At 38.7% G+C, this 15,692-nt stretch overlaps 1 protein-coding gene across 7 annotated transcripts in view; it reads left to right on the forward strand.

Moving 5' to 3' along the window:
* Window positions 1-243: 243 nt before the first annotated feature.
* Window positions 244-15,692, forward strand: part of FSIP1 (fibrous sheath interacting protein 1) — a 207,893-nt gene continuing 192,444 nt past the window's right edge. For all 7 annotated transcript variants that reach the window (XR_006218675.1, XR_006218676.1, XR_006218677.1 and 4 more), the window contains exons 1-3: window positions 244-423; window positions 5,678-5,810; window positions 12,562-12,745. Coding sequence is in view for 4 of the 7 variants with exons in the window: in XM_042989175.1 (XP_042845109.1) it covers window positions 5,685-5,810; window positions 12,562-12,745 (310 nt within the window). In the remaining 3 variants the exon portion in view is untranslated. The remainder of the gene's footprint in view (window positions 424-5,677; window positions 5,811-12,561; window positions 12,746-15,692) is intronic.

Raw genomic sequence — 15,692 nt, forward strand, 5'->3', positions numbered from 1 at the left:
ACATAAGCATCCAGACATCCTCCTTCCGAGTTCAAAGTGAATACGAACGATCCACTCCCCAGCCACACTGCCCTCGGATAGGCGGAGGAAACAGCAAGACTGCCCCAGCTCTCGGGACTCCCCTCAGCTTTCCTCGCCGCCCTTGGCCCCTCCCACCCCCCCCACATCTCATTTCCGCATGGTACAGCCCTTTTCTCTTATCGCGATACCGGAAGCTTCGTGCTTCTGGTTGCCAGGGGAACAGCGTCCCTGGAGGCAGGAGGGCTTTAGACGCACAGCTCCTTCCCCTTCCAGAAAAGCTGCGGTGACGGGAAAGAACCCTCCCCTTTGGGGGACAGGGGGTGACGCTGTCAGCCGGCGCGCTTCTGCGCCCGTCAATGCTTTGCTGTCTGGTGACTGGCTCCCAGAGTTTCCGCCGCGAAGGTAAGGCACCGCACCTGTTAGGACACCACCTTTAACGCCGCGCGACTGGCGGAAGAGTGAGCGAGGCGGTGTCGTGTCAGGGACAGCCCCTGGGCTGTCAGGGAGAGGGGCAGGGCCAATGAGAGGGCGGGACGGAGTCGTGTCCGGCTGCTGGGCCCGGAGACTGGCTGTTAGCGCGAGGGGGCAGGGCCAGCAGGGGGGCGGGCTCAGCCGGGCTGGGCGGGGCCTACGGGGGCCACCCTACGGCGACCCAAGCATTTGCCTCCACGAAGACTGCGTCTCCAGGATTTCCTGGAGCCTGCTGCAAACTTTTCCTGACCTTAGGACCTCGTATCATTGACTCCCCCTGTCCTGTGCCTTCTGTTCCTTAAGAGCTAAAAGTTATGGGGTACCTGGATGGCTCAGTCTGTTTAACGTCCAACTTTGACTCATGTCTTGATCTCAGGATCGGAAGTTCGAGCACCACATTGGGCTCTGTGCTGACAGCTCAGAGCCTGGAGCCTGCTTCAGATTCTATGTCTCTGTCTCTCTGCCCCTCCCCCTGCTCATGCTCTGTCTAAGAAATAAATAAACATTAAAAAAAATTAAACGTTATAATTAAAACCAATCGCCAGTCATTTAAAATAGACCTCAAATAGCAAAGGATATATATAGGCATGCTACAGGGGAAGAAAAGGTGACCAGTAAACACTTGACTGAAGCCTTGTCTGGTAATTAAAGAAATGTAAATCAAACTCACAGATACCTTTGACACTTAGATTGACCCCAGGCCAGAATGGGGAAAGAGGAACTTTCATCATACCCTGTTGGTAGTAGTGTAATTTGGTACAGCCTTTTTGGTGGACAGTGTGGCAACCTACCAAAATTTGAAACACAAGAATTCTTTGACTCAGCATAGTTTATCTTCTGGGTATGTAAATGTAACTAAAGAAAGATTCGTACAAAGGGGTTAACTTAAAATTGTGTGTGTGTCATTTGTGTGTGTGTGTGTGTGTGTGTGTGTGTGTGTGTGTGTGTGTTGGGGAGGAGTAGGTAGGTAAAAAGGATAGGTTTGCATATGCCTAAAAAAAAAAGTGAGACCCCCCCCCCCTCCCAATCTATTCCAAGTGGTTCTTGGGGTGAGGAACATTTTGACTTCATTTTTTTTTTTTTTTTAATGTTTCTTTATTTGAGAGAGAGAGAGAAAGTGCACGCATTCACGAACAGGGGAGGGGCAGGGAGAGAGGGAGAGAGAGAGAGAATCCCAAGCAGGCTCCCCGCTGTCAGTGTGGAGTTCGATGTGGGGCTCGATCTCACACACTGTTGAGATCATGACCTGAACTCAAATCAGGAGTGGGTGGTTTAACTGACTGAGACACGCAGGTGCCCAGGAAATTTTTGACTTTAAAAAGTTTTGTATTCTGGGGCGCTTGGGTGGCTCAGTCGGTGGTGTGCAAGACTTGTCTTCGGCTCAAGTCATGATCCCGTGGTTTGTGGGTTCAGCCCTGCATCTGGCTCTGAGCTAACAGCGCAGAGCCTGCTTGGGATTCAGTTTCCCTCTCTTTCTGCCCCTCCCCTACTTGCTCTTTATCTCTTTCAAAAGAAATTAAAAAAAAAAACACTTAAAAATAAGTTTTATATTCTTCTATATTATTTGACTTTTTCCTTCGCATGGGCAAGTCTTTCTTACATCATAAATGTATAAAGTAAAAAAAAAAAACCTAACGAAATAATTTTTAGACATTAAAATCATGAAAATAAATATAATTCCACTTAAAAAAAAGCCTGGCTATTTATTATTTCTAAACAGAGGAGGATTCATTTTCTTTCAATTCTTCCTTTCATCCAAAAGTAGCAAATTATGGCAGCCATGTGTCCCCATTTTGGTTTTAAATGATCCTTGGTGGTTGCATTTCTCACAAGCCTGTATGAAAAGGTTTAAATTAATCTTGTTTGAAATGAATGTTATAAAAAGTTGGTATGTGGTAGTAATGATTTGTTATAATTTAGAATCTGGTCATATATCAGCCCTTTAAAGGAATATCATGAAGTGAATCATATATATATATTTTTTAATTTTTTTAACGTTTATTTATTTTTGAGACAGAGAGAGAGACAGAGCATGAATGGGGGAGGGGCAGAGAGAGAGGGAGACACAGAATCTGAAGCAGGCTCCAGGCTCTGAGCTGTCAGCACAGAGCCTGATGTGGGGCTCGAACTCACAAACCATGAGATCATGACCTGAGCTGAAGTCAGACGCTTAACTGACCGAGCCACGCAGGCGCCCCGAAGTGAATCATATTTTATTTTTGAAATATCTTTAATGCAATAAGAAAATGCTCATCTTATCATGTTAAGTGAGAAACATATGAGTCCAATTTTGGTGGAAACATATAGAGGAAAAATGGAAAAGAAATATGCTAACGATGTTAACTCAGAGTGGTGAATTTTGGGTGATTTTTATTTATTTTTGAATACACTTTAATATGTTCTAGAAATTTTTCTACAATAAATAATTATGAATTCAAGATCTACTTAGTAGAGAATCTGAAAATACAGATAAGCCAAAGGTAAAATAAAAGACCAAGAATATCCATGAATCCGCCAATCCATAAGAACCCACCTCTGTTCAGTCCTTGACTTGTGATCATCTATCAGATCCTTTTCTGTATATTCCTTTAATTAGAGAATCGGACATTTCTCTCCTCTCTTTCCTTCCTTCCTCCCTCTTTCTTCCTTCCTCTTTCTTTCTTTCTTTCTTTCTTTCTTTCTTTCTTTCTTTCTTTCTTTCTTTCTGAATTCCCTGTTTATGTCCTTAACTAGTTTTCTATTGGAATATATCTTTTTCTTACTGATTGGTAAGAGTTCTTTAAGTATGTAAATTCATTAACCTTTTGTGTATTATCTGTGTTGCATATAATTTCCCCAGTTTCTCTGGTGCCTTTTAATTTACTTTAGAGTTCTTTTTAGTTAGTTTGTTTTCCATTCAAGAGCATTAAATGTTATGTAATCAAAACTATTAGTCTCTTCCTTTTTGATTTACACTCTTATGTTTAATAAGTCATTAACTTATTATTACAGGAATTATCTTTATGTTTCCTTCTACTCCCTTGGGGATTTCTTATTTCACATTTATTTTTTATTTAAAAAATCAATTTTTACTTTTATTAAAGTGGTATAGTAAAAAATGGCAAACTCTGCTATAACATTTACAAAGGAAGAAAAGAGAAGCAATTCCTAGTCTTACTCTCCAGAAGCAACCATTATGAACTTGTAAATATTATGTTTATTTGACGATTGCTTGGTTTTGTCAGTTTTTGGACGTTCTCTTTGATTTCCTATCATGACAGATTAGATATTTTATACTCCCTCTCTTTTTGCATATTCCTCCCTACATACACTCAATATAGGTAAGGCACAGTTTTGGTTAAATCAACATTTAGTGCTTCTGTAATAAGTATTTATCGTTTGATTACTTTCTCTGACAACGCTTTATTTTTCTTGTGGAGTTTCTCTGGGGCTACTGTGCTTTCTTCTTTAACACTCAAGCACATCTTTAAGATCCTAATTCAACGCCCCTCCTCCACTACGTTTTTCTACATGGGCGAAGTCCTAAGATTGTTCAGTTATATACCCACCCATCCTGGGAACTGTATTTTGTTTAATTTATTATTTTCCGGAGCAAACATAATAGAACAAACTTCTTACTAAAGCAAACTGCAAGGTTTCTGGAGCCTTGTCGCTGATCCATGTCATTGACGGTTCCCTGTGCTTCTATTCCCCTTCCTGACAGGTATTATCCTGGCTCTGCAAATGCTTCCATCTCATTGCTCCCTCTGTAAGCTACAATAAGTCTCCCTTGACAGGCTGCTTATGGCATTTACAAGACATTTGGCCTTTTGGTGACTTATGCTTTTTGATTGTGACGTGATGGGCCAGGGTGATCCGTCATCCCACAATAATAATGTCAGCGCCTTCCTGAGTGAGCCCAAATCCTTTTGCAGAGTTTGAATAATGTGGAGATCAATGCCTTTTTCATTTGCTAAGATGGAAAGAGTTGACCTGCTGATCCCTTAAGCGTCAGCTTTGGCACACTGAATGGCTGGAGGCCAAATCATATTATCCCTCTGTGTGCTTTGGAGGAACATCAGGTTGTTTCTGTTTGTGCTTCCTCCTGTGTCCAAAACTTCCCTGGACTCTTCCTCTGCTGTTCAAAGAAAGAAAGAGAGATGAATCATTTTGTAGGGTACAAAAAGGACATTGTTACACTTGCTTGGGCCAGAGGCCCAATTGCCTTTCCTCTTGCTGTTATGAGAGAAATGGTTTAATTCATAATTAGAAAGCTAGTGAAATTATGAAATTTACGGAAGGATTGTTGGGAGATCTGTTTACGTGTAAAGTATGACAAGCCAGAACCTGGAATTCTCTCTATTTCTTCCATTTTCTCAGCATGCATGATACCCCACCATTACTGAGCAAATCTGAAACAGTCCTGATCAAATGCACAGTTTGGAAGGATCAGTGTGCCTGCAATGCCCTTGTTCTCCTACTAGTTTAAGCCATCCTGCCTAATAATTCCTGCTTCAGAAAACAGCACTGGGAATAGGGAGCCACAGTGATGACAAGCCTGTGGATGGTGTCACACGAAAAATAGAAATTGGCAATGTGAGTGGCCAGGTAATAAGTGTCTGTCCTCTGTCAGAGAAAGTAGGTTTTTTCCTCTTGTTTCTGAGGGTGAGGTAGAATCATGGGTTTTAAAAGTGGAGGATTGATAGGAAAAGAGCAGTGACCTGGAGATAGGTACTCCATAAAAATGTGGCACCAAAGGAGAGAGGAGAAATCAGAGCTGAGAGGAAAACCTAGGCTGAAAGGTGAGCTAGAACAGGAAGCGCTAGTAAAATAAGGTAGGCAAAACCAGAAAAAAGTTGAGGTTTTATCAAATCATTACGATGAAGCGTGAATCTAGGTTGAGAGGCATGGTGCTCCCTGAGTATCTTCTCAGGCCAAGGACAAAGTAAATGTTTCTTTCTGAGACATAGGAAGCCATTGAGATAGCAGTCTGTATTCTTTTGTCCAACATCCTGGCTAGAATGTTTTTCACCAATAGTAACATAAAACCTGTGGCCACAGACATCTTTTGATGAAATTAGGGTAGTGTGACTTTGGTAGCAACGTAATCCTTATTAACAAAGGTTCTGAGTTAATTGCGCATTAGCACTCATGAAACATTTATACATATAAGATATAACTTGCTTTAATTTTTTGTTTGTTTCAGGATATCAATGGATATTATAAAGGGAAACTTAGATGGAATTTCAAAACCAGCCTCAAGTTCAAGAACGCGTCCTGGGAGCAGAGGTTCAAATGCTTCTTTGGAAGTGCTCTCACCAGAACCAGCATCCTTCATGGTAGTTTGCTATTTAGAAATAATGTTAAGTCCTTCTCCCGAACTTTAGCAATTGATAAACCAAGGCTGTAGTTAACATCCCATCTAAAGGATCTTCTTTAAATTATTATTATTATTATTTAGTGTTTATTTTTGAGAGAGAGAGAGAGACAGACAGACAGAGCATGATCTGGGGAGGGGGTGGAGAGAGAGGGAGACACAGAATCTGAAGCAGGGTCCAGGCTCCAAGCTTTCAGCACAGAGCCTGACTCGGGTCTTGAACCCACGAACTGTGAGATCATGACTTGAGCTGAAGTTGGTCATTTAACCAACTGAGCCACCCAGGCGCCCCTAAAGGATCCTCTTTAGAGGGTGTGTCTGGGAACACTCACAGATTTCTTCTTGGATTTTACTTTAGACCATTTAATGTGAAAATTCTGTGTCTTTCTTTACCTCCTGCTCCCCCTCCTTCTTTTATTTTTCTTTGGAGTGTGGCTTATTTGTTCACAGTTATGCTTTGTTAATGCTCATCTGTAAGCTTTTTTTCTTTTTTTTCATAAGAAATCTTTGTATTCCAGGAGTGCCTGGGTGGCTCAGTCGGTTAAGCGTCCGACTTTGGCTCAGGTCACGATCTCACGGTTTGTGAGTTTGAGCCCTGCGTTGGGCTCTGTGCTGACAGCTCAGAACCCGGAGCCTGCTTTGGATTCTGTGTCTCCCTCGCTCTCAGGCCCTCCCCCACTTGTGCTCTGTCTCTCAAAAATAAATGTAAAAAAAAATTAAAAAGAAGAAATCTTTGTATTCCAATATCTACTGTGCCAACACTGACTCTTAATATGAAGATGTTTCAGTAATTTTATTTTTTAATTTTAATTTTTTTTACACAACAAAAACGTATTTTTTCATGGTTCTAGAAGTCCAAGATCCAGGTGCCAAGAGGTTAGGTTTCTCCTGGGGCCTCTCTCCTTGACTTGCAGATGGTCAGCTTCTCTCTTATCCTCACAGGGCCTTTTTCTCCATGCTCCCATACTCCTGGTGTTTTTTCTTCTACTTATAAGGACACCAGTCTTATTGGATTCGGGTCCTATCCTTTTTTTTTTTTTTTTCTTTTCAAATTTTTATTTAAATTCTAGTTAATTAGGGGTGCCTGGGTGGCTCAGTCTGACAGCTCAGAACCTGGAGCCTGCTTCGGATTCTAGGTCTCCTTCTCTCTCTGCCCCTCCCCCACTCATGCTCTGTCTCTGTCTCTCTCAAAAATAAACATTAAAAAAATTTAAAAAATTCTAGTTAACGTACTGTGCAATATTGGTTTCAGGAGTAGAATTCAATGATTCATCACTTACGTATAACATCCAAGCATTCATCATAAGTGCCCTCCTTAATACCCATCACCCATCTAGCCCAACCCCCACCTACCTCCCTCCATGAACCCTCAGTTTGTTCTCTATCTTTAAGAGTCTCTTCTGGTTTGTTTCCCTCTCTTCCCCCACCTCCATATCTTCATCTGCTTTGTTTCTTAAATTCCACATATGAGTGAAATTATATGGTATTTGTCTTTGAGTGACTTATTTCACTTAGCAAAATACACTCTGGCTCCACTCATGTCGTTGTAAATGGCAAGATTCGCCATTCTTGTTGATGGCTGTGTAATATTCCATTGTATATATGTACCACATCTTCTTTATCCCTTCATCAGTTGATGGACATTCGGGTTCTCTCCATAGTTTGACTATTGTTGATAGTGCTGCTAATAACATTGGGGTGCATGTACCACTTTGAATCTGTATTTTTGTATCCTTTGGGTAAATATTTAGTAGTACAATTGCTGGATCATAGGGTAATTCTATCTTTAACTTTTTAAGGAACCTTCCCACTGTTCGTCAGAGCGGCTGAACTAGTTTGCATTCCTACCAACAGTGCAAGAGGGTTCCTCTTTCTCCACCTCCTCGCCAACACCTGTTATTTCATGTGTCGTTAAGTTTAGCTATTCTGACAGGTGTGAGGTGGTATCTCATTGTGGTTTTGATTTGTGTTTCTCTGATGATGAGTGATGTTGAGCATCTTTTCATGTATCTATTAGCCATCTGGATGTCTTCTTTGGAAAAGTATCTATTCATGTCTTCTGCCCATTTCTTAACTAGATTATTGGTTTTTAGGTATTGAGTTTGATAAGTTCTCTATAGATTTTGGATACTAACCAAAAAGTTTCAGTGATTTAAAAAGTATAGTTCGGGTTAAAGACCATGTAATGTATATTTAGTCGGTACCTTACCTGGCCATGATTTCCTTTCCTTTTCTTTAGTGGTCTATTTTTCTTTTCTTAAAATATCTAAACTTGATGTTTTTTTTTTAAGAATCAGTTTTTTCATCTGCAATGTGGTACTAGTTTTAAGCTTGTGGTAAACAAAAATTTGAAACCTTATGGTAAAAAAAATCTTTGCAGGCTCATGAATCCCCACTCATTCATTCTTTTGATTTATGGACCAGACTCTACCTTACGAAACTCTTAAAGCATTTGTTATGATTTAGTGCAGGAACTAGAGACCACTCTAGGCATTTCCAGCAGACAGGGATTAAATAATAGAAATTCAGTTTCTCAAAATCAGTGGAAGGCCAGCATCAGTGGAGGGCCAGCGGGAAAGGGAATCATGGGAGGAAACTTCTCTTGGATTGTTAGTTCCTAGGTCACACCTCCATGGCTGAAATCCAGAGATCAGAAAGCTTCTGCCTCTGATGCTGCCACAAGTCCCTCAGAACCACAAAACTGGTGACTGGACATACAGAGATGACAGCCTTTGAGATTTCTTGCCACCTTCCTATCAGGAGCTTGGGAAGATGGCTTCTCCCTCACGTCTGCAGTCTAAATCTTGTGCAGATATGTCAAACTGGATGATTCTAACGTGCATCCAGAACCACAGGTGGCTTGTTAAAATGCCATTTCTAGCTGAGCTCTCTGTTTTGTTTCATCTAATCCTGCATCATTATTGTGGGTTAACGCTTGTTAGTTGTGTAATATTTCTTGATATCTGGTAGGATGGGTCTCTCCATCTTATTCTTTTCTAGAACTGTCTTAGCTATTCTTGTCCTTTTTGTTCTTTTTGTATTTTAGATTGTTTTTTCAGGCCTTGCAAAAATTACTCTTGGACTTTTGACTGAAATTACTTTGAATTTATAGATGAATTTGGAGACAGTTTGTGACTTTGCGATATTAAATCTTAACTATTAACATTGTATCTCATTGACTTTTGTTTCTAATTTAAAATTTTTATACACTGTAAAATTTATTCTTTTTCAGTGTATAGTTCTGAGTTTGGCAAATGTGTAGAGTGATACCATCACAATCAAGATATAGGACAGTTCCATCACCCCTCAAAAATTCCTTCATGCTACCTACCTCTTTGCCTCTACTCAATCTCCCTTACTCTTAATCTTGGAAACCCCAGATCTGTTCTTTATACCTATTGTTTTTCCTTTTCCAGAAAATCATATGAATGGAATTAAAAAGTATGCAGCTTTTGAGTCTGGTTTTTGTTTATTGGCACAATGCATTTGAGACTCCTCTATTGTTACATATATCAATTGTTCACTCCTTTTTTATTGACGATTAGTGTTCCATTGTGTGGATATACCACAGTTGGTTTACACATTCACATGTTGAGCAACATTTGGGTTGTTTTCAGGTTCTGGTGATTATGAATAAAGCTGCTATTAATATTTGTATACTGAATTTTTTTTATTTAAAAACTTTTTAAATGTTTATTTATTTTTGAGAGAGAGAGAGAGAGAGAGAGAGAGAGACAATGGGGGAGGGGCAGCGAGGGAGGGAGACACAGAATTCGAAGCAGGCTCCAGGCTCTGAGTTGTCAGCACAGAGCCCCACACTGGCCTCAAACTCAGGAACCATGAGATCATGACCTGTGCTGAAGTCGGACGTCTAACCAACTGAACCATCCAGGTGTATCTGAATTTTTTTTTTTTTTCCTATGGGAGAGTAGGTTTTTATTTCTCTTGGGTAAATGCCTGGGTGTTGGATTTCTGGGTTGTATGGTAGGTATAGGTTTCACTATAAGAAATTGCAAAATTGTTTTCTATTCCCATGAGAAATATAGGAGCATTCCAGCTGCTCTGGATCTTCACAGAAGTTGATATTGTTAGTTTTTTAAAAAAGCTATTCTAATAGGCATATGGTAGTATCTCATTGTGGTTTTAACTCCCATCTTCCTGGTGACTAATAATGATAAATGAGCTTTCAGGTGCTTATTTGTAACCCACGTATCTTTTTTGGAAAAGGTATTGTATTTTTTATTTTTTTGCCTTTTAGACTTGTCTTTCTTATTGTTAACTTTTGAGAGTTCTTTACATATTTGAGATAGAGTCTTTTCTTAGATACGTGATTTGCAAATATTTTTTCCTCGTCTGTAGCTTGACTTTTCGTTCTTTTAACCATGTGTTTTGAAAAGCAAACATTTTAAATGTTGTTAAGTGCACTTTGTCAACATTGTTTTGAGACTCGTTTTTTGTTTTTGTTTGTTTTTGTTTTTGTTTTTTGGTTGTATCCAAGAACTCTTTGTCTAACCCACGGTTCCAGAAATTTTTTTCCTATGTTTTCTTCTGAAAGTGTTATAGTTTTATGCTTTACATTTAGGTGATTTTGGCCTCTCTTGTTGTCAGTGAGAAGGCTTTTGGAAATCCGATATTCATTACACTGTGGGCTGTCTCATTTAGATACTTTTCTCTGGTTGCTTTAATTTTTTTTTTTCTCTTTGTGTTCAGTATCTACTATTACTCACCGGTGTATGGATTTGTTTATTTTATACTTCTGGAGACTAGTCCTTCTTCACTCTGAGGATTTGTGTGTTCTGTTTATTTTGAAAAATATTCAACCATTGTTTTTTTCAAAAGTTTCTAGTATTGCCCACTGTTTTTTCTATTTCATCATCCTGAAAGTCACATTAAGTGTCTGTTTGAAACTTTCCCTTCTATCTTTATGTCTCTCATCTTTTTTTTTTTTAAATATTTTCTATTCATTTATTTTGCTGTGCTTCATCCTGGGGGAATTTCTAACATATATTTAAAATTTTTTGAATCCTTTCTTACGCTGTGTCACATCTGCTCTTTGATCCACTGAATTTTTAAATTTAATGATATCTTTTTAATTTCCGGAAGCTCTTTTTAGTTTATTTTCAAATAAACTAAAGATGGTTGGTGCTAATGAAGTGGGGGAATTTGGGTAAAATTGTAAAATGGGCCAAGATTGCCATTTGTTCTCCAGTTTTGTCTTTTTACTTCATTGCTTCCTGCTCATTCTAAGAGAATCATGTGGGATGATATATGTGAGAGTCTTTTTGTGTCCTGAAGTGTGCCATCCAAGTATATTGCTAATATCTAGTTATGTGTTATATATTCTATATTTCCCTATATAAGAACCATTCTCAGGGAAAAGTCAGCCAAGTTCATTTATGCCAAGATATAAATAAGCATCAGGGCTCATGTGATCTCTTCTAACAATTTCAAGATTTTCACAGAACTATATAGCCTTAAGGATTTACTGGTTATTATGGAATTTAAGGCTTTAACCTGGCCTTTCACAGAGTATGTTTTTGAACAGGGAACCCTCTTTAACACCTCCCAGATCACATAGAGGAGGCATTGTTTTGCTTATTTATAAATTGGGCTTCAGCTAGTTTCATTCTATGCTGGATCTAGTAATGCTTATACCATAGTGTCATTGAGGAGTGAATGAGGCCGTGTGTATAAAGTACTTAGCACAGGCCCTGGCCAGTAGGAATTCCTCAGTAAATGTTGCCTCTGATCATTATACCACTGACTCAGCTCAGTTCCGCTGGGACTTATGTCCTAGTCTAGGTAAACAGAGATGCTCGCGTGCAGTCTTGTATCCCTGGCAGTTTAATTCTCCACACGATCCACCTTCTGCCCTGAAGATTCAGAAGGGGACACAGATTCCAGTGGCCGAGAGTTGACCACCTTCCAAGGGCTGAGCCCTGATGGCCTGGAGCAGAGGTTTCCTCCATTGGGAGGGGAAATGCATTCCTTCCAGAAGGGCTGAATCTCTCTGAGGTTTTGCCTCTCTCTTGGACTATGTTCACTTCTAATGTAACTCTCACTGCTGCTCATGGCTGTCAGGGCACTACGATCCCTGCTTTTTCCTGATGCAGCCGTGAATGTCTTTTCTTGCTCTCTCTCAGGAAAACACAGCTGTGCCAAACTGGTGTTTTCAAAATGAGCATTGCTGAAATGGAAAGAGAAACCAAAATGACAGAAAAATTGTGAATAGCATAAAAATAATTACCAAAGCACATGGTTCTGACTTGAAGAATATCATTAGAAACACATCTCGATTCAGACTCTTTGCTTTCCAACTCTTCAATAGCCACATGTGGCTGGTGGTCATTGTAGGGGAGCGCAGCTCTAGACCTTTGACTTTCCATCTGAGTGTAAGCTCCAGAAGCAGGGACCATCATGCCTCATGTCCAGAGCTGGCCGAGAGGGGTTCTGGGACGGATTCCTGACCCTCCTCCATTATCGCTGGAATTTGCTGGAGAATGGGGCATGTCTTTTTGGTGCAAATGTTATTATATTTGCGTAATTAACTTACAGTTAATTAAAAGTTCTATTTCTAGAATAGCTTAACACTAGTGTATGTATGTGTGTATGTCCTCACATGTATTTACGTTAGTGTCAAAATAGTCTACAAATGTTAAGGTTTTAAAACCTTACCTATTTATGAAAATTATTTCTTTGGAAATAATGTTTAGGTTGATACTGCAATCAAGTTGAACTCTGGTATAAAGGGCCACTCTGAGAGGAGTAATGCAGAGGAAAATGGAAACAATAGTGATGATAAAGGAGAAAATGATTCTGAGAAAACAAAATTGGCTGAAGAAGGGTCAGATGAAGATCTGAACTTGGTTCAACATCAGATAATCCCTGGATGTGCAGGTAGGATACTCACCAGGTGATAGGCTAATGATAATTACAGACATTATAGTTAAAATATTAGAGTTACATCTGTTTTTTATCAGCTAAAGAAATACTAGTGAAAAAAAGAGGTATACCTTTGTGAGCACCAGCTTTTGTTTAGAATAGTACTGAGTCTTTAAAAACACGTAGAAAAATAATAAAATTTTCATTTAATGAAATTGTTACTGTGGGTCATTTCACGTTAAGTAGGAAGTATTTCTGCCACTTATGACAGGATTTATTGATATTTTTGATGTCTCAATGATACAATAAAATGTATCCCGTAATTTCTAAATGCCTTTTTCAGGATAATCCCATTTGATCTTAGTAACTTTTGGATTTTAAAAGACTCCTTTTTTCCCACCCTGGTTATTAAATTAATACTGGTCAGAGTGGAGAGCATGTCTCCAAATGTGGTGTGCAGAGCCCTGGGGGATTGCTGAGCCCCTTCTAGGAATTTTGCAAAGTAAAAACTTCTTTCGTCATAATATTGATATATCAGTAATATAATTCATCGTAATACTGAAATAATGATACCTGCCTTTCCGCCCACTACACGGACATTTGCGGTGATGGCACAAAAGCGACGGTGAGTAAAATTGCTCCTGTGTTAGCACGAATCCAGGCAGTGTATCACATTGTACTAGTCGGTCATTGTGTTCTTCGTGACCAGCCCCTGGGAGGGAAAAGAAATAGCCTGTGTCACTCAAGAACATCTTTGGTGGAGCAGTAGAAATCGTTAATCTCTGAAACCTGGACTTGAAATACACATCTGTTTAATTGCCTGTGAGGTAAAATGGGAGGTATGTATATAGCAACTCTGCTCTACACCAAAATGGGAAGTTTGTGTTGAGGAACAGTACTCGTATGATAGTTTAAGTCGAGAACCGAACTGGCCGCTTTTTAACGGAGCATCATTCTTATGTGAAAGAATGACTGATGGACCAACTAGTATCATTCAGACTTGGGTATTTGGAAGTCATTTTTTTTTTTTTTGAAGATGAAGTGAGCGTGTCATTTCAAGGAAGATAATTGACAGTATCTTTCGTCAGTGATAAAATTTGGACTTTCAAGTGAAAATTAGAATTTTGGAAAACTTGTGTATGCCACTGTGAGATTGACAGCTTTCCAAGACTTAGACTTCTCCGATAAAATTTGATGGCAGTATGAACAAATGTGGTTTTTTAAAAATACTGTATCCTGAAACGTGTTAACATTTTGAAGGTCTGCGTAAGTCAGTGAACCACTATTTTCCAAATGACCAATGAAGGGTAAAAGATCGATTCAGCACAAATGATAGATGCATGGATTTTAATGGAATAAATACAAAAAGCTCACTGATAGAGTTACGGATTTCACATTACAACCACTCTTTAAGAAACTACCCCTTGTCGAGTTTTTATGTAGTATCAAAGAAGAATATCCACAATTATCTGAGAAGATTATTAAATTTCTCCTCCCCTTTCCAAATACATATTTGTATGAGGCCTGATTTTCTTCATACATTCTAACTGAAACAAGAGATTGCAATAGATTATACAAGCAGATATAAGAATCCAACTGTTTTCTGTTCAGCTAGATATTAAAAATTTAAAACAATGCCCTTCTTAATTTTTTTGGAATCTATACTTATTTGTCATAAAAAATGTTATATTTATGTTAGCATGTAATTACTAATAACATGTTTATTATTTTTAAATGAATAAATAAATATATATTTTTCAGTTTTGATTTCCGATATGGTAATTATCAATAGATATAACATAAAAGCTACTTTGGGTTCTCAATAATGTTTAAGGTTGTAAAGGGAAGCTGAGGTCATAAACTTTGAGAAATGGTGACTTAAGAGTATATTTAGGATGAGTTTTGCTCTCAAAATTGGGCCTGGTGACTCAGGATTATAGTTATCAGGAAATGAGGCATTATAGTTGCGATTAGCTATTGGCCCAGTTTACACTGAACTTATTTATACTGTTTTGGAACTGCATGAGTTACTTCCAGATGTCTGCTGTATAGACCACCTCTGTATATGGAGTGCAAGGTTGGCATTTGGGAATTATAACTAAAGGCTGTTGCATTTGAAATATGTAAGCAACAAGATCTCTAGAGCCTCCTTATCAATAAGATCAGTATTCTTTTTGGATAAGCTAGTTCCCTTCTGAAAATATCCCCTTTTCCTTGAAGAGGAAGTGATGTACGTTATAGGGAAACACACTGGACTCTTTGGATTTTAAAAAGTTGCAAAATTTGGTCTTTCTTAGCATAATATGCCACTTGTTAACTGGAGTGGCTGAGACTTCAGTATTTGAGCATTTATGCTCATTGCCAGATTAACATCTTTCATCAGACTTCAGAGGACATATTACCTGGTGGTGAAGAGTTTTGACTCTCAAATCAGACAGATCTGGGTGGAAACTGGCCCTGCCATTTACTACTTATATCATCTTGGACGTGTATGTAACTCAGTTACAAATTATTCTCAGTTTACTAATTTGTAAAATGGGACAATAACTATACTACCTGACAGGATTATGATGAGGATTAAATGACACAATGCCTGTAAATAAAGCCCGTAACACTGAGCATATCAGATAATTCTATAAATGTTAGCTGCTATTAACATTATCATTAATCATAAGTTAAAACTTGAGTGAAGAAAGTTCTAAAGAGCCCTTAGCTTTAAATAAGTTACTACCAATTATCCATTTTTAGGTACTTCAAAAAAAAAAAAAAATAGAACAAATGGGAGGGGCATAGATAAAAGCTGTCTAGTTACATAGAGTACTTTTCTGAATTTGTTTTTCTGTGTTGGAATCATTTCATTTCTTGACATGTTACATTTTACTGCATCAATTTCACAAATAGCTACATGCCTTCTCTTTTAGTCTGAAGCAGTTTTAGGATAGGGTCTTTGTCTTATTCCTTA

Source organism: Panthera tigris, chromosome B3, assembly GCF_018350195.1.
Source record: "Panthera tigris isolate Pti1 chromosome B3, P.tigris_Pti1_mat1.1, whole genome shotgun sequence".
Classification (NCBI taxonomy): Eukaryota; Metazoa; Chordata; class Mammalia; order Carnivora; family Felidae; genus Panthera; species Panthera tigris.